The 18796-nt window shown below is 38.7% G+C and overlaps 1 protein-coding gene across 6 annotated transcripts in view; it reads right to left on the bottom strand.

Annotated features, from left to right (window-relative positions):
* Positions 1-18796, bottom strand: part of WASF1 (WASP family member 1) — a 104129-nt gene that overhangs the window by 32796 nt on the left and 52537 nt on the right. For 3 of the 6 annotated variants that reach the window (XM_074580961.1, XM_074580963.1, XM_074580958.1), the window contains one exon: positions 1385-1545. In XM_074580961.1, coding sequence (XP_074437062.1) covers positions 1385-1517 — 133 coding nt within the window. In that variant the 5' untranslated portion in view covers positions 1518-1545. Of the gene's footprint in view, positions 1-1384; positions 1546-4797; positions 5036-17843; positions 17925-18796 lie in introns of those variants that run through there. The other 3 variants (XM_074580959.1, XM_074580960.1, XM_074580962.1) reach the window with 2 other exon arrangements.

The raw sequence follows: 18796 nt of genomic DNA, 5'->3' as shown, positions 1-18796 counted from the left end.
TCTCTACAACCTCCTTTCAGGTAGTTGTAGAGGGTGATGAGGTCTCCCCTCAGCCTCCTCTTTTCCAGGCTAAACAACCCCAGCTCCCTCAGTCGTTCTTCATAAGGTTTGTCCTCCAGGCCCCTCACCAGCTTTGTAGCCCTTCTCTGGACACGCTCCAACACCTCAATGTCCCTCTTGTAGCGAGGGGCCCAAAACTGAACGCAGTACTCGAGGTGGGGCCTCACCAGTGCCGAGTACAGGGGGATGATCACTTCCCTAGTCCGGCTCACCACACTATTCCTGATACAGGCTAGGATGCTGTTGGCCTTCTTGGCCACCTGGGCACACTGCTGGCTCATATTCAGCCGGCTGTCAACCAACACTCCCAAGTCCTTTTCTGTCGAGCTGCTTTCAAGCCATTCTGCCCCAATCCTGTAGCGATGCGTGGGGTTGTTGTGACCCAAGTGCAGGACCCGGCACTTGGCCTTGTTGAACCTCATACCATTGGTCTCAGCCCATCGGTCCAGCCTGTCCAGATCCCTCTGCAGAGCCAACCTACCCTCAAGCAGATCAACACGCCCGCCCAGCTTAGTGTCATCTGCGAACTTACTGAGGGTGCGTTCAATCCCTTCATCCAGATCATTGATAAAGATATTAAAGAGAACCGGCCCCAGCACCGAACCCTGGGGGACACCACTTGTGACTGGACACCAACTGGATTTAATTCCATTTACCACCACTCTCTGGGCACGGCCATCCAGCCAGTTTTTTACCCAGCGAAGAGTACGCCTGTCCAGGCCATGAGCAGCCAGTTTCTCCAGGAGAATGCTGTGGGAAACGGTGTCAAAAGCTTTGCAAAAATCCAAGTAGATAACATCCACAGCTTTTCCCTCATCCACTAAGTGGGTCACCTTATCATAGAAGGATATTAGGTTTGATAGGCATGACCTGCCCTTCACAAACCCATGCTGACTGGGCCTGATCACCCTGTTCTCCTGCATGTGCCGTGTAATGGCACTGAGGAGGATCTGTTCCATGACCTTCCCAGGCACCGAGGTCAGACTGACTGGCCTGTAGTTCCCTGGATCCTCCTTCCGGCCCTTCTTGTGGATGGGTGTCACATTTGCTAACCTCCAGTCAGCTGGGACCTCCCCGGTTGTCCAGGACTGCTCATAAATGATACCAAGTGGCCTGGCGAGCACCTCCGCCAGCTCTTTCAATACCCTTGGGTGGATCCCATCCGGCCCCATAGATTTGTGCACCTCCAGGCTCAGCCACAATTTTCAAGGCTCAGCCACAATTTTCTACTGAGAATTTGAAAAGGTGCTCCTACTTCAACCACAGAAACTGTGACTGTAAAGTATATTAGTTCTAAATACAATTACTAGGACAAGGTACTTACTTAGGCTACTCAGTTGTCTGATTATATTTGCCAAGGAGATATTGGTGACACATTCCAATTCATTCTTGATACCTCGAGGCAGAGCCGTGTGGCACAGGTGCCTGGGGTCTATGTTCCTTTTTACCAGCGGCATTCTGAAATGTATCAGAGGACCAGCAAACCTGTAAAGAAAGGAGACAAAATACTGCTATAAGTTTAATCATATTTTAAATTCAGATTATGTCTAAAGTTAAACTGACTAATCCTAACAAGGTAAAAATACCTCCATAGTACTGATGGAATTCATTGCTCTGAGTACATAAATCTTTTCTTCTTTGCCTACCAAAAGACTATTTCTTTCTCTCTCTTTAAACCTTTACCTGATTCAGATGCCAGTGAAGTGACAAATAATTTTTTACAGTTCATGCTTTTTTCTTTTTTCCCCTGAAAAAAAAGACAGGAAGATCTTTGCGGTACAAAAACACTAAAGAATTATTTCCTTCTTGATGGACTACTTCCTTAGTCAGGCCAGGCAAAGTCCAACAACAAATTCCCTTTATTATGAGGTCAAAGTCAAACTTAGTTGCCTATTCCACCTGAAAGGCAGGTATGATCCATTCATTATGTAATGTCATATTACTAGCAGGAATCACCCTTCTAGTCTAAACATCACTTCTAAATCACATCTAATTGAGGCAAGAAAAGAGAAGATGTTTCCCTTCCACCTACACTGCTACTGGCAAGAAATTCAGGTAAGAATGCATCTTCCAAATACAAGTGTCCTCAATAAACTTGTAGTGCGAAGTCCTCAGTGACTCAGAAATTCTACCCCTCCACACCTTTCCAAATCTACATATGTTAAATTAATCACGAGTCTTTACTAGTTCTGCAGACAGTGTAAGAATCATCTCAGGCTGTGAACCCCAGGCTTGTAATTTTCTGCACCCGTGGCAGTGATTGGAAGGAGTTTCCCAGGGGACAAGTTATGCCTCTCATCTTATTAGTGCTGCTTATTAAGATCTGCCTACTAAAACTTTTCTTCATGAAAAATGGATTCCCTAAAATTCTGTAATTTTTCCATGATCTGTCATGTAAAACTCCAAATGACCAATACAAAACTCCCATTTGATAGGCAGAGAATGGACACACTTGGTATTGTAATAACTTAGTCTCCTATCCCATTGCAGAAGAGATTACACTTTCTTCAGACAGCAAGGCAGATAAGTTTTCCACAACTCAACCTGCAGTCCTTGAACCTCAACCGTACAGCCTGCTACAGCTTCATCTGTCCTCTGCTTAGAAGCTTTATCCCAAAGTGTTCCCAGGATGCAGTTAGGGCTTCATGTTGTGCCACAGATTCTTCCCTACAGTATACATTTAGCCACTGTTATCTTTACTTGGTGGAAAGGGAGAGTTTTTTTTGCATAAGAATAACATAAGGCCACGGTGCTAGAGCTGAAATTTTGCTGACCTAGAATGGCATAGGGGAATTAAAATAGTCAAAGAGACTGTAACGGAGTACCTTCCTCTCGCAGACTGCTTCGATTTCTCCTTGCCACTCTTCCTGGGAGTATATTCTTTCACTGAAGCCAAGGCTCGTCGCTGAGGGACCCAAGCAGGATCCTTAAGTCCACCTGAGAAACACCTCTGTGTTTCCAGGATCTCATTAGACTTCATTCATTGCATTTTAACACCATGTCTACTGCCTTTATTTTCTTGAGAGAATAATCCAAAATACTTCATGCTTTTGAGGGATAAAAACCAATTAAAATAATTTTTCTGGCTTAAGGGAAAGGTTTATACAGTTCTTAAAATTTTGTAATTTAGTTTCTCAATATCACCGGTAAAAATTATGGAAATGTACATGGGGCAGGGGTAAATTATAAGAACAGGTTTATTTTTTTTTAATTTTCTAGGAATATCCAAAATCCTTCTAGTTCCTAAATACCCGAGTTCTAAAAAGCTAGCTGCTACCTACAAGCTAAATGAAATAAAAAGTGCAAATCTGAACACAGTCTCAGAAGCAATGAGGAAGTGTTTATTGTTTAAGTGAGACTTTACACCTGCTCGTACAAGACAGGTGTTTGTGTCCTTTGCCTGAACCAAAGGAGATCAAATGGGCCCCACCAGCAGAGCTTCTGCTGCCTTAGGAGCACACAACCCCTTCTCCCCCCAGTGACAGGACCCTGAAGAAACCTTTAACTACAGGTTCATTATCGTGGTTCCCCAACAGAAAATAAAGGAACTATTCTGTTGCTGTAAAAGAAACACAACAAGTGATATGTGAGCAATGTTCTACAGAAGCAATTAAATATTAATCCCAGAGTTAAGCCCTTTCTTGATTACTGCCTTTAATGATACTCTTGTATAAACAGCACAGCAGGCAAGTCTTTTAAAAAGAGGTCCAAACAAGTATGTAAAGAAATGTTTTCACAGAAAAAGTAAAAATCTACTTAAAAAAGAAACTGAAATAGTCCTTATTTCTTTCTGTCTCATATAGATCTGGGTTATGAAGGTTAAAAAAATATCTGTAAATAACAGGCATAGAAGCAGTTGATGGCTAGTGCACTTTTTCTTTCATTTTACCTCATATAATCAAGATGTTGCTAAGTGATGATAGTCCTCTTTGACTTCATATCACTCATGAAAAAACTTGCCCAATTTATAGCACATATAGATCATAAAGCTCCAGATGACCAAGTGACAGATTCTTTAGCAAACTGTATGTAACAGCAATTAAAAAAATAATCTTAAAAGTAATTATAACCAACTTCAAATAAAAGCGTTTGAGTGTGTATGGCCCTTTACCAGTCTGATGTGTTTAAGATAGAACACTTAATAAAACAGATGAAAAGACACAGTATTGGCCCAAACATTTTCTCCAATAGACAAAAAAGATGCTTTACAAGCAGAGAGTAAGCCCGAACTCCCTGGACCTCAAAATGTACAACTCTGAACCTGAATAAAAGTCCTTTTAAGACACTAGAAACTTTCTTGCATTGACCTCTCTAGAATTTTCAGAAAATCTACTCTTTGGCCTTTTTTCTCACCCAAACCCCACAAATACCATCTTCTAATATCTGAATAACACAGCTCTGGTTGTCCTACCCAAAGATACGGTATAACATGAAAAGGTAGCAGAGGGAACAGCAAGTATGGGAAAAGGTATAGTTTTAAATTAAGAATAAACTTGGAAACAAATGACAGAAGATATAACTGACACCTTCCAAATTATGCATCACGTTTAAAAACTATGCAAAACCCAAACAGAGAATATTTCCCCATTTCCCACAGAAACAAGAACAAGGAGGCAATGAAGGAAAATACCACTCAAACATGGTTAAAAAAAAAAAAACAAAAGGAAAAGGCATTTCATGCACATTTAACAAATCGTGGAACTCACTGCCACAGGACGCAGTATACAACAAAAATACCTGCCAGTAATTTGTCCACCACAGACCACATATTCTTTGCAGTTTGTTGCAACCACTAGAATATCTTGACGATTCCTCCCCAATCGTATTTAGTGAAACAGGTGTGCAACAGCAAACTGAACTTTCCTGTACCCAAATAATTTCTTCACTCCTATAAAAGATGTCTTTCCTAATGAAGTTCTTATCAAGAAAGCTGAAAAATTCTGAAATCACTATTATTTATTATGCAGCTTTAGAGCTGTGGAAGAGGAAAAAACAAAAAAAGGCACCATTACAATCTAGTATATCCTTTAGGTGAAAAGTATACAGACACACCCCCAGTAAAAAAATACAGACACACCCCCACCCCGCTCCCAAACCATACATTACCCAAGCCACTTGGCCAGCAAAGGAAAAGCTCATTCCTAGATCATAAAATCCTGCTACCATGTTGTTCCCAAGCAAACCCTGGAAACTGTTCACAACCCCAACCAGGCAGAAAAGAGAAGCAGCCTGTCAGTGCATAAGAGGATCCCTGGGCTGAAAGAAAGGTTATGTGACACCTCCTCAGAGGCTCACAGTTCTCCTGTCGCACAGTCTCAGAGCTCTCCCTCCCCTCAGCCTCACCGCTCCCCGGCTCAAAACTCAGGGGAAGGGAAGGCAATCTTCAAACACAAATCCCTCCTCTTCCCTCCTGTCCCATACAAATCTTTGAAGCAATTCTTAAGAAGCTAGTTTAACTCTAGTTTACACATGAGTTAACTGAAAGTGCTTTATTCTATAGTGATCTTAAACTGAAACTCCTCTTTACAAGGAGATGCTGATCTCTTTTGCAGAGCTACTATTGAAAACTCTTCTCCCCCACTTCCTATGCATCCTTTGTAGCACTCTGAATCCACTTGAGAAGCCAACTCTAATCTTCTTTACAAACCCCTCTGCTACTTCAGTTGCACAATGGTTGGCACAACACCACGTATGTTGCGAGTATGAGTACAGAATACGAACACGTGTACATACTGAGTATCTCATGTTTTTATCAATCTCTCATGCTTTGATACATGACTTTTTACGAATTAGGTAAAACACTTCAGTTGCTTTTTCAATTAATTCCTATTAAAGAACTGCAGAACAATGGTGCTAATGAAAGTTAATTATTATCTTTTTAGAAGAATAGCCTTAATGACATTTGACTGCCCATTTTTTCAAAAGGCAAAGTTGTTTAGTGTGCTGCACAGCCTTCTTCAGCTATCGGGGGCCTTACGGGTGATGCTGTTCTATCTCCATCTCCTACTTCTCAAACGCTGCTGGCAGCAGCTGAGAAACCTGCTCTTGGGATGCCTGTCCCCTGCGCCCAGGCAGGAGAACCGGCAGGAGCAGCGCTGCTCCCATGGCTCCGACCAGGACGCTTTCACCCTGCTGCTAGTGCCAAGAGACAGGCCCTGGGGAGCAGCAGTGTACAAAACGGTGATCGTTTTCCCTTCAACTTTGCTTTCCCTTCCCTTCCCCTCCTGTAGAAACATCTCAGAAGTGCAAGATGTGCAAAGAAATGTTGCCTTACTGGAAGCTTGTGAAAAATTTGAAATGTCAGTTGTCACAGTAATGATTCAGGTTTTCTAGTAAGTACAGTAAGGCAAGTAGGAATGAAAGCACAACATTAAGGTGGGGAAAACGAACTAACTAACCTGCCCTGCACTTTAACTGGTAATTAAACTATACTTCAGTTTTTCTTTCAGAAGACTAATGAAATTTCACAATCACGTGTCTTTTTAAATAAAAGTTCACTTCTGATTAGGTTACATTTCATCCTTACTAAACTTGACATTATTTTCTTAGCATTAATAAAAGACATTAATCTATAATTTTTATATAATATACCAATAATGCAGCACTGAATGCCCTTGCCTTCACGGGGTTAAATTTAATTCCAACAACTTCTAGAGCATATCTTCATGCCTTGATATTACCTTACTTCTTGTAATTTTCCTTTAACAATGTGCAACAGCAATGCCTTTCATGTGCCTCGTTTAATTGATCACGTTCTAGCTGCTGGCAGAACAGACCACAGCTTGAAACACAACAATCAATTTAACACTTCCCCCACCCACCCTCAGAAACAGAAATAGAATATACAATAGTTCTTATATTTGCTTACATAATCATGTACTAACTGCATCTACACTATACAGACTTTGGGACAGAATGAAAGTAGCTAATAAAAATCCTCAAATGTGTTAATGAATCTGATAAAATCAGCACTGCATCAGTTAATAAAACAGGCTCGTTCTCTTGTCAAGTTTTAATTATACTACGAGACATCATGTTATACTAGTTGCAAAAAATACAAAGACGAAGATCTTCTAATACACACCTCTACTATGAAAAGGCAAATGTGCAAAGACTTCATGTAGCTTTTTTCTCTGCAGCTGTCACTGTAAGATCAAGGTCCAGGCAAAAGCTTGAGAAATGACAGACACCAACAGTATGGTGTCCTTCAAGAAAGTAGGCCACTACCACCTACTGCTGAGTCAACATAACGATTTTAAAACTCTAAAGGCAATTAACATCCCTTAGAGGATACATCTTGGAACTGACAAGTTGACAACTGACATCTTAAATTGACAATTCAACAGAAATGTGTTAAAATTACTGTTTTGCAATCCTTTCTGTTATGAACCATGTCACAGAATGAAAGATCTTCTCCTTGGAATACTTCCCTCAAATCTTAGTCTTCTGAAACTCGCTCTCAAAATTTTTTCTAACTGCAAGTGATGAGGAAAAGATGAACTTCCTGTAACTAAAAAGCAGTGTCAAAGAAAACAAATGCAAAATATATTATTAGAAAGTGATGTTGACATCAGTGCTGTTTGAGTGTAAAATGAACTGTTTACAGTTTAAGACCTCCTATATTAGATTGACCAAATGTGTAACAACTTTTTTGAATAGACAACATAAGGAGCAATGCCTATATAGGGTATATAAAAGAAGTTCATATATTTATTTTTTTATTAAACCCTAAAGTCATTAATAAAATATTTCTTAATTTATTTGTAGTCACAAATATAAAAAATACTGTTCCTGAAGTAATACCAATAACAGCTTCTCAAACGTCATTCTCCAAATGTTCTGTTGCTGAACTGAAGATAACATTATGCAGGGACGGATTAATATATCAATGGATGACTGAAGTCTCTGTCTCAGTAACTTTGTATAGGAAACCATTTGATTAGCAAGATAATAGTGAACAGATTGTAAAAAACAATCTAACTCTTATAAAATGTATTTAAAATGCATCTCAGTATATCTGTGACATCAGATAAGCAGAAAACAGATGACAGCCACAAAATGGGTAGGACTTGAGTTCTACTCAATCTCTAAGGCATAATTACAGACAGTGCTAAAATTACTTTTCAGCTACTACCATCCAGCCGATTTTCTCCCAGATGTGTATGCATGCACACCTGCACACATACAGGCACACTCATCTTTAAAGTATGTGGAAAAAACGTTTGAAAATTATGGGTTTGATTATAGACACAAACCACAGCTACATCTACTTCCTTGCCAAAATTTCTAAGTTTCACCTTTATTCAGCTAAACAAATGAAAAAATATGGTTTTTTTTTACACTGGAAAAAAATTTTGTATTTTCAGCCCTATATTGGTTGCAACTAGCATGAAATAGTATAGTAAAAATGAAGGCAATTTTGGCAAGTTAGGGGTGGGAAGAAAAGGAGCGATTAATTATTTTTATGCTGACTTTTAAGAGTTTTATCTGTGATAAATTAGCTTTTCAAAAAAATCTTAAATAGTTAATTGACACTGAGATTGAGATGATTCTGGTGACGGCAGAACAGCATAATTCTCAGTACAGTTAAGGCTGCAAAATATGACCCTCCAGTATCAATGCAGCAAGTACAAATTCATTAATAGAAACAGCAGCAATATTCAGGGGAGAAAGCTGACATACCGTTTCATAACTACAGGGGCTAACTCAAGTTTTAGAGGAGGCAACAGCATATTTTTGGTGAGTGAAACACTGCAATCTGGGTCGAGTCATTGAGCTACGTGTAACAAAATATAGCATCATAACACGTGGCAACCACTTTCTACTGAATACGCCCAGCCCTCAGGGCTTCCGTACCACTTCCAGTTTTGCTGGGGAAGATCTTCAGAGTCTGACTCCAGCTACAACCCGTTTGTATGGGTTTGGGCTTCCACAGGGTCCTTACACACTTGTCTGAAATTCCTTCCACCTGTGTTTTGTTTGTGCTGTAACTGGCCCCTCTAGTCCCAGTACGCAGATGACAGAACCTGTCACCATCATCTATACAGTCCTCTCCTCCCCTCAACCCCTAATGAAAGATTTCACTCCGATCATGCGTACAGAGCAAAAAACTAAGGTATCCTAACTACAAGGAGAGAATATTCATCTCAATATTCGTTTCTTTTTCCCAATACAGGTGCAAAATACAATAGGGTTAAGTAAACAACGTGGATTTTGCAAATCTCGTCCCTTTTGTTAAGCAAAATTCCTATTAATGAATTCAAACACAAACAATTCAGAGCACAGCAGCTTACAAACTGTGGCTATTTTAGATAGTTTCTTTCTACACAGCTAAGCTCAGCTTGATTTCACGTGACTGAAGTTTTTTCCTTTGTTTTCACCTCTGGTTTTCTGGAATACAAACAAGTACCTACTGATTTGTCAGTTTGTTAAGCACAGATTCTTTTAACTACATTGCTTCCTTCATTTTTCCCCACTACCAACAGCTTCTATCTTACTATGGTAAGTGTCTTTTAAATGCAAGTTGTTTATATCAAATTTAATAAATCTGCAGCAAAAGCAAAAAAAAAACAAACCAAAAACTAATCCAGCCGCCATAAGTGTAGTTATTTGATGTGTTTTGCTAATAATCATAAAAACATTTCTGTTTGTCTTAGTAAAGAAACTATTTATATCAAATTGCTCTTAAGGGAAAAAAAAACCAAACAGGTTCAACACCACCTACCCTGAACAGTAGGACTACCTGGGGCAATAAGGCACGAAGCCAGTTGCATTTCTGGCTCATAGACAAAATTCAGTGAACGTGGTTGGACGTGACATTGCTTAGCATGTCTACAGCAAGAAACATTTAGTCATACAAACTTCCTTCACATTAAGTATTTTAAGCAATAATGGAAATTAAAAAGAGAGAGTGAACTTTTTTTGGTGTAACAACTTACTTACAAAATACACGTAACATAAAATACGCAGAACAGACAACGAATAAAATTTCTGATTAAAAAAAAATCCCTAAGTATAATGAAAAAACAAAATAACACCACTAAAGATTTCCAGATGCTAGATTAGAATTAATTGGTAATTGTTTTGTTTTTTTTTTCCTTAGAATTTTACTTCTCAGTATCTTTAAACCAAAACTTTTGTTACACATATGGTGATCCATCCCTTCATGACCTCTGATATTTTAAGTTTACAAAACAGTAAACAATCAGAATATAATTGCATTATTCAAATCCAAATCTTAAAGGCTCAAAATACTAATCACCAATTCTTTTCCTTCCAACATTGAAACTACAGTATTAAGCTACAGTGAAGTCTTACAAAACCGATCTTGTGAATAGTGCACAGAAAACATGAGAATCACTGTCCCCAAACAGGCACAAGGTCTTATGACACCTTACTACAAAAAAAAAAAAAAAAAAATATATATATTCATCATACGTGTCCATATATTAAGGGAGAAGTATTTAAGTCATGTGGAACCTCACTGCACTTTATTGTTACGATATTAATCAAGGAAAAAAAAAAAAGTGACTCCTTGCACATGTATTTCTATTAAGCTTTCCCAAGAAGTTAATTAAAAAAATATAAAACATATGCACAATGTATTTGCATTATATAAATGCACACACACAAACTCCTACCTCTAAATAGAAATCTTTTAAATTATTACATGTAAGGTTTGAAAAAAGACCTGCAAAATTTCTTATTAGCGTTACCAAATATTATTCAGATTACCCTGTACTCATTAGTTGTCTCCTAGTGAGCTTCTGTCAGGTCATTTGATTAAAAACAATTTTGGAAGTATCCTGGGTTCTAATTTAGGTACAGCCAAGAATGCTCAAATTAATTTTTGATTACAAGTTTTCCTCTGTTCCCCAAAGGCTAAAAAAGTATTAACAAACTATGTGATTTGAAATTGCTTTTTGAGACCTATGTTTTATCTGATGACATTTTCTCTCAGCATTAATCTAAGTCTTCCTGTTAACAGCTTCTACGTATGGTGTATAACACAAAAGCCCTATGATGGATTGCAACAAAAGCCCTTTATTATAGTCTTGACAGAGACAGATAACTAATCCAGTGTTAATTTAAAATCAAAACCTTAGTACCAGAACTAAGGGTATGGTTTCTGTGGTTTTAGCGTATCCATCATAACATACTACCTTTGAAAATTTTCTACAATTTTTGAAGAATGTATATTCTATATATCAACCTTTGTTACATAGTCCTTTACTGGTTCAGCATAAGGCCTATTAAGTGCACACATCAGTTTTGTAACTTAAATTTTATAAAATTCACCAAATGCATGTAAAATGAATGCCGACATACTTCTATAGCATGGATACAACAACCTGCTTTTGAATGGTCAGTAGTTCATTGCAGTAAATAACAAATATTTAAAGAAAAGGTACCTGAACTTCCCAGCTGGTAAGAAAAGTAACCTGGATGGGTACTGGGAAGACAAGGTGTTCCACCCTGGCTACAGCACTGGACTGCTAGTTGCCCATCAGCTGTGCATCACCAACTTCCAGAACTCCCCACGCCGAGGGAGCCCTCGGGCTGCAGCACTATTAATCGCAGCCAACACCTCCCGCACTGGGCTGCTTCCAAACAGGCTGGCCCTCGCACAAGGCAATTAGAATTCAACACACAGTGCCCTGCCTTAATAACAGAGCTGTCCTTACAAAGGAAACACAGAAGCGCTCACCCCCGGTGGCCAAGCCTGCCCTTTTTCCCCAGTCGCAAAGTGGAGAACCCCCTGAAGGCAGAGTGATTAGAAAATAATTATTCCTTTGGTACCAAGCTACAACTGGTAAATATTAATTTATGATGTGCCAAAAATGAAAGAAATGAGTGGCTGTGCATGGGTGAGGAAAGGAAGGAAGGAAGGAAGGGGAATATGACAGTCTGGGCCTTTCATTGTGTTGACCTTACTGCCAAATCCAAGAAGGAAATTGGATGCTACTGAAATAATAAATAATGTCGGGAATCTACAGTAGTAAGACCAATGTAGAGAGGGCTGGGACTAAGAAAACTTATGCAATGCAGGAGCTACTTATGCAGTTCCTGTATATTAATCCACCAGTGATACACACTACACTAACTAGTACTCACTTACTAAGCTAAACAACAGGTGTCAACAATGACAATCAGAAGCTTTTCATGCCTCAAAACATTACTAGACATTTGAAGAAGTGATGTTCGCACTGCAAGAGCCAAAGATAAGCCATGTATTTAAAAAATGAAAATTTCACTGCACTTTATGCTGTGATCCCAAATGCCTAAATGCATTTTATGCTATGATACCAAACCCATGAAGGACAGATTATTGGTTTTGATTTTCTTTTTCACGGTTTTAAAAGAAGAATTAAGATATGCCAACTATCAAATGGGATGTACAGATGTGTAATAATCACCTTATTACTAGCTGAGCTTCTTTGTAGATGAATTTTTCCCCTCTGTGAACAATAAAATTCCTCAGAAGAGGATTTGTTGCAAAAAATGTGAATGTGCATAAACAACGTTTTGCCCTATCTACTGCCATTTATACTACTTAGCATATTTGAACAGACATGCTGTGGGAAAAAGGTATTAACATTCACAGAGAAGTTGTTTACTTTTGAACAGAAATGTTATTAAATATTCAACAGTCCAGAAGCACTAATGATTTATATTGTTGAAGGCTAGAAACTGATCATTTCATCCTTCACTCAGTATAATGTCAAAACTCCCCACTGAAGTGAATAAAAGATGCGTTAAGTAAAGACTGGAGGACTCAGATATGACTGTTTCCTACCCAGTGCAGTGCTGTTTGGTACGAGTATTTTTCCAGAATTTTTCCCATTCAATTTTCATCATTTTAGGTAGGGAGTTTCCAGTAATTTAATGGGTAAAATCTTCTACAGCCAACTACATCTCATACACAGCAAAATGTACCAATTTTCCCTCCTGCCCTCTCAGTTTTGTTCCCCTATACTTTCAGATTACACATATTAGCTCTTATTTCTTGTTGTTTGTAACCTTCAGGTATTTATAGATGTCATACCCATTCTTTGCTAGCAATTCTTTCAAGTTATACATTTTTGTTCTTATTTAGGAGGAAAAAAATATAAAATGTCACTTATTCCAGTAATGTTTATTACTCTCACTCAAGTACCATCTAATTTATCAGCATTTTTCTAGCAATGTGGTATCCAAAAGTGAAAACAGCATTCTGGATGCATTTGTGTTACATGTGGATACCTAAACAAGTCTAAACATCAGGATGGTGTTTAGCTGGCATTATGCACTTACAGCCCAGAAAGCCAACCGCATCCTAGGCTGCATCAAAAGAAGCATGGCCAGCAGATAAAGGGAGGTGATTCTACCCCTCTACTCCACTCTGGTGAGACCCCACCTGGAGTACTGTCCAGTCTGGGGTTCCCAACATAAGTGTTGCGGTTTGGGCTACCTCAAACCAGGACATTAAGAAGGACATGGACCTGCTAGAGCGAGTCCAGAAGGATGACGAAGATCATCAAAGGGCTGGAGCACCTCTCCTATGAGAACAGGCTGAGAGAGTTGGGGTTGTTCAGCCTGGAGAAGAGAAGGCTTCAGGGAGACCTTATTGTGACCTTTCAATATGTAAAGGGGAGCCTATAAGAAGGATGGAGACAGACTTTTTACCAGGGCCTGTAGTGACAGGACAAGGGACAACTGTAACAGGTTGCCCAGAGAGATGGTAGATGCCCCATTCCTGGAAACATTCAAGGTCAGGTTGGATGAAGCTCTGAGCAACCTGAGTTGAAGATGTCCCTGCTCATTGCAAGAGGGACGGACTAGATGACCTTTAAAGGTCCCTTCCAACCCAAACTATTCTATGATTCTATGAAAGAGGGTATGTTTAGGTTGGACATGAGGAAAAAAATTCTTTACTGTGAGGTGGTGAGACACTGGAGCAGGTTGCACAGGGAAGCTGTGGATGCCCCAACCCTGGAAACGTTCAAGGTCAGGCTGGATGGGCTTTGAGCAACCTCGTCTAGCGGGAGGTGTCCTGCCCATGGCAGGGGGGTTGGAACTAGATGACCTTTAAGGTCCCTTCCATCCCAAACCATTCTATGACTCTAATAATTCTTTCAGTTATAGCATTATTTGTTGCTATCACCTACTCTAAACTCGCACCTGCAAAAATTCAATTTCACAAGTTAATTGAGGAAAAAAAAAACCAATGAAGTTTCTAGTTTGTATGTCCTTTGAAGGCTGAGGTCTGGGGTCCAGACTCTCAAACTCTTGGTCTTTTAAGTAGTTATTCTGAAGTTAAATGAGATTCTTTGCAGGACCCCACTTAGAAGTTGCAATAGGAAGTTTTTTCTATTAGTCTGACTCATATGACTTCCAAAGAATAAATAATCTTTTACAGAAAAATCAAAGAAACTGCTCATGCCCATATTTATTAACGAGAAATGTGACACTGTTTGCCTTTCTGTTATAACACTCTGATGAAAGATAAATAAGGCTGCATCTTTTGGCCTACAAAAGAATCAGTACTCATTTAGCAAATTTATGTAGCAAGTAGGAATTACCTGCATGAAAGTTTTAAAACTTGTTAAATTTTAATAAATTATTTCTAATATATCATAATTTCTGCAAGCCATAATTTAAACACCTTAAAATATATCATTAGGAAAAACTTATTTTCCAGACAAAATTAGATTTCCTCGTAATTTCATAAGCAACATTTAAGGTTGTGTATTTACATATGTATATTTCCCTAAATTTAAATACTAGAATTAATTCTAGCCACCATTTACTTTCACTGTCCATGTCTGAGTTTGAGAAATATTCTTGCCAGGAAAGGAATAAATATTGCAGAGAAAAATAATTTTTTTTTTATGAACACTGGAACTAATTAAAGCTAGTTCTCTCAAGGCTTTTTTGTCATGGTTGATTGTGAGCTTTAAGTAAAGCTGTTCCCATAATTGGGATATCTGCAAGATGCCTTTCCTCTCTGGTTTCCTGTATCTATTTACATGTAAACTAACACTGTCACCTTTCCATTGCCTGGAACGTTTGCAAAGATACACATTTTCATAATATGTGCAGGAGTTTAACAATCTTCCAAATATCTGTTCCCCTGTGAAATTTGGCTCAAATCAGACAGGAGTTTAGAAATTATTGGGATGAAGCAGGAATCATAGACAAACAGACAAAGAATTCACCTCCTTTTTTTGACCCCAGGTTTGGAAACTTGATTTTTAAAATAACTTGCTTTTGTGCTATGCTTCAAATAACAATTATTTAAAGCTACTAGCTTAAATAACTGGAGGCACAAACATGAAATAAGAACATTCTGAAATTCATTCTTTCTTCTACTTTCTGATTTGGGCTTGAAAATACAAAATCCATGGGAATTAAAACTACGGTCACTAAACTGGAGATGCCACCTCAGTTTCAAGAAGAGACAAACTATTAATATCTGGAAACTTTGCAAAGGAACTTGTCGGGGGTCAGAAGACTATTTTCAGTTGTGCATTCCTCTTAAATCAGACTTGTTAATAGAAAGTAAAGATACACCTATAAGGCTTATGGCAACGTTATTAAATCACTATGACCAAAAAACCCTGCATGTACATATTTATCAGGGAAAGTAAGGTGTTCTCAGTCTTCAGGGAGAACATCCATGGCCCTCCTGACCATTACATGTGACAATCATAATATATTCTGTGATAAGGGAAACACTGATTAAACGTAGGTCTCTGCTGGTTCCTTCGAGGGAGTCAAGGGACTACAGATGAGAAAAGGAAAAGAAGGTGAATCTGCTTATTCTCTAAAATACAGCTAAGATTAGCCCAGCCAGCCAAGAGGAAGGGCAGACTTACTAAGGGAATTAATAAAGTCGGCTCTTTCTCTCTTACAAGTATTTAGCAAAAGGTAGATAGTGATTGAACAGGGATGGAGAATGAGATTATCTTTAGCTGTCTCTACAGGGAGCTCTGAAAAGATAGCTTGGAATTGTCAGACTTTGAACTAGTACATATAATTATCAAGTAATAAAGATACCCATTTGCCTCAGAGGTAGGTAATGTAAGAAGGAACGAAGGAACTCAATAACTTCAGTAATTCCTTCTACATTTAAGATATTGTAACTGTAGATATTCAGATAATTCAGGACACGGTACTGGAATAAAACTGTATAAAATTCTAATTATCAAACATTGGTGCTGTCATCAAAATGCAGGTTTCAAGCACAGAAAAATGGAGGAAATGGGCATGGCTGGGAAGACAGCAACAGAGTCACTTTAGCAGTCTCTGAGAGTAGCACTGGAAAATCACTGTACCTAGCTAAATGTTTGCACTTCTACAGAATGCACAGAAATCACAGGTGCCTATAAAGAGCAATCCAGTCCATTTACATTATTTATTTTTTTTCTACCAAGGATGTATGGAACCAACAGTAAATCTAAAAGGCCTCCATGTACTTCAGATTAACTCTATCTACCCTCTTTGAAGTATAGGCATCATAGGAAGTATGGTTCTTGCCTCCTGACAACAGCCTGCTGTTTGGAGAACTCACTCGAGAAATGGAAAGACTGATTAAAGGATGGAAGCCAGATTAAGAGGAATGAATTCATGCCTCCCTTACTGCAGTAATCAAAAGCATTAAGCCACAGAACATTTTGTGTGAAAGCACTTGAAACCGAGCAAGCAAATAAGGAAGCCAAACGTTATCCAGAAATTGAGATATTAGCTGCAAGCGGCAGAACTCAATTTCCACATCTTAATCCCGGAAAATAATTATGCATTTAAAAAAATATGTATTGTCATTTGATAAAACCATCTCCAGGATTACTGATTAGAAAATTAGATACGCATCCTTCCAGTTTAATGTCCTGGTTACTTGAAAGGCATTTTTCCTCTGTTGCCTAGCCCTTTCTCCCCTACAAGGTGGAAGACACAGGTTTAAATAACCTAGCTTGAGTGCTGCACCCATATTTGTCAGTGCTCTAATATGGCACAACCAGCTGAATGCTCTATCAGTCAGGGACAGTAATGACCACTCTCATATGAGATGAGATCAGTCACAGATCTAATCCCCAGCTCACCTTTTCAAGCTTCTCCTGGGAATGACAGAGAATTTAGGAGGCTGTCCAGATATCTAGACAATTTAAGCACCTCTAAGTACGTGTGGGTGACTCAAGTTAAATGTCTCAGCTAGGCAGGGAGGAGCCTAATGTATTTATATGCATAGTGTTAAGCAGTCTTGGAAAAGAAATAGATTTGACTATCTGAGATGTGTATCTTTTGAGTGGCTAAATTGCAATTTGGGCAGGATATGTCATCCTTAAATCGCAACTCTAATCCTATGCAATGCAGAGGACAACACTGTATAATCCTATTTATAAACTAAACTAATCAAACTCCATCTTAAATCTAGTTAAATCCTTGCCCCCGGTATTAAATTTAAGCACAATTCACTCCTTAGGTGACAGGAGACAAATGGCAATTCCATTCTAGATTTATGATTAATATTAATTTTTTTCCCATTCTAAAAGTGTTCCTCATTACCCATTTTCCTTAGAAAATTCTCTCTCTCCAATTGTACTTCTGTCCTTTACCATCATCCCAGTTTCACATAACTAAAATATATTATAATTAAATTTAAGATAATTAAAACCAGGCATGGCCGTTCTGATGGAAGGACGAGTTGTGTAGTCAAGGAAGTACAGAGTACCTTGATTATCACATGGACTTTGGTTCAAGTCAATAGGTATTCAGATATGATTCAAGTTATTTATTTAACTTACAGATGAAAAGACTGTCCAGGAGACCGGAACTGGTATGTTGATGAAACACCAGTCAGGAATCCATGTAATCTGGAGACATGCCTGAAAAGAAGTGGATGTGGAATTTAGCACAGGATTCAGCATAGGGGTAGGCTGCTATGTGGCACAGAATACCTAAGGACCTCATCAGTGTATGGGAAGGGGATGCAGGGAAACACCAGGAAAAATCCATTGTACGGATCACAACTTACAGAAGGTAAGCATAGGGGGAAACCAAGTCCAGAATGGTCCTGCTATTCTCCAGTGGTTTACGTAGTGGTTAGAAGAGACTTTTTATATATACTAATATCCCAAATTGATTTGCAGGGAGCCTTTAACTAATAAAGAGAGAACAGCTATTCTTTTTATACCACCAAAAGGATACTTTATGCACAAGAACTTAAGAGCCCAAACAGCACACAACAATAATGGCCAGATCATTACAGACTAAAAGGTGTGTTCTGACAGAGGACATAGAATTAAGCGTCCAGAAAACCAAGGGATGTGGGCCAATACCTCTGTTAAAGAGACGGTATCATCCTGTCTTGCATATTATCTTGAACCAACAAATACAGGCATCCAGACCTCTCTGATCCAAGATCTCTTTCTCTTTGGCAGGAGAAAATAACTGCAGTACATTCTTTTCTTTAGATGGGAAGGATTAATTCCATTTCTCTCTGGTTAGAAGAGTGGCTTCTTGTTATTTTAGCATTTTGTTAAAAAATAAAAAAACCCCGTAACCAAAAAGAGATGGAGATGGTAAGGCTAAGGGCTGCGAGGGAATCAGACTAGATGTAGGGGTTACTGAACAGAATGATGTTGAATACTTCCTTTCAAGGTGAAACTGCTTCAGGCCTGATCCCAAAGAGCTGTCAGGAGGAAGATGTTCCAGCTAAGAGGAAACATCTCCTAAGCAAAGATACAAGGTGATATGT

This window comes from Larus michahellis, chromosome 3, assembly GCF_964199755.1.
Source record: "Larus michahellis chromosome 3, bLarMic1.1, whole genome shotgun sequence".
Lineage (NCBI taxonomy): Eukaryota > Metazoa > Chordata > Aves > Charadriiformes > Laridae > Larus > Larus michahellis.
Note: the sequence above shows the minus strand (reverse complement) of the source record. Positions and strands in the feature narration are given on the sequence as shown.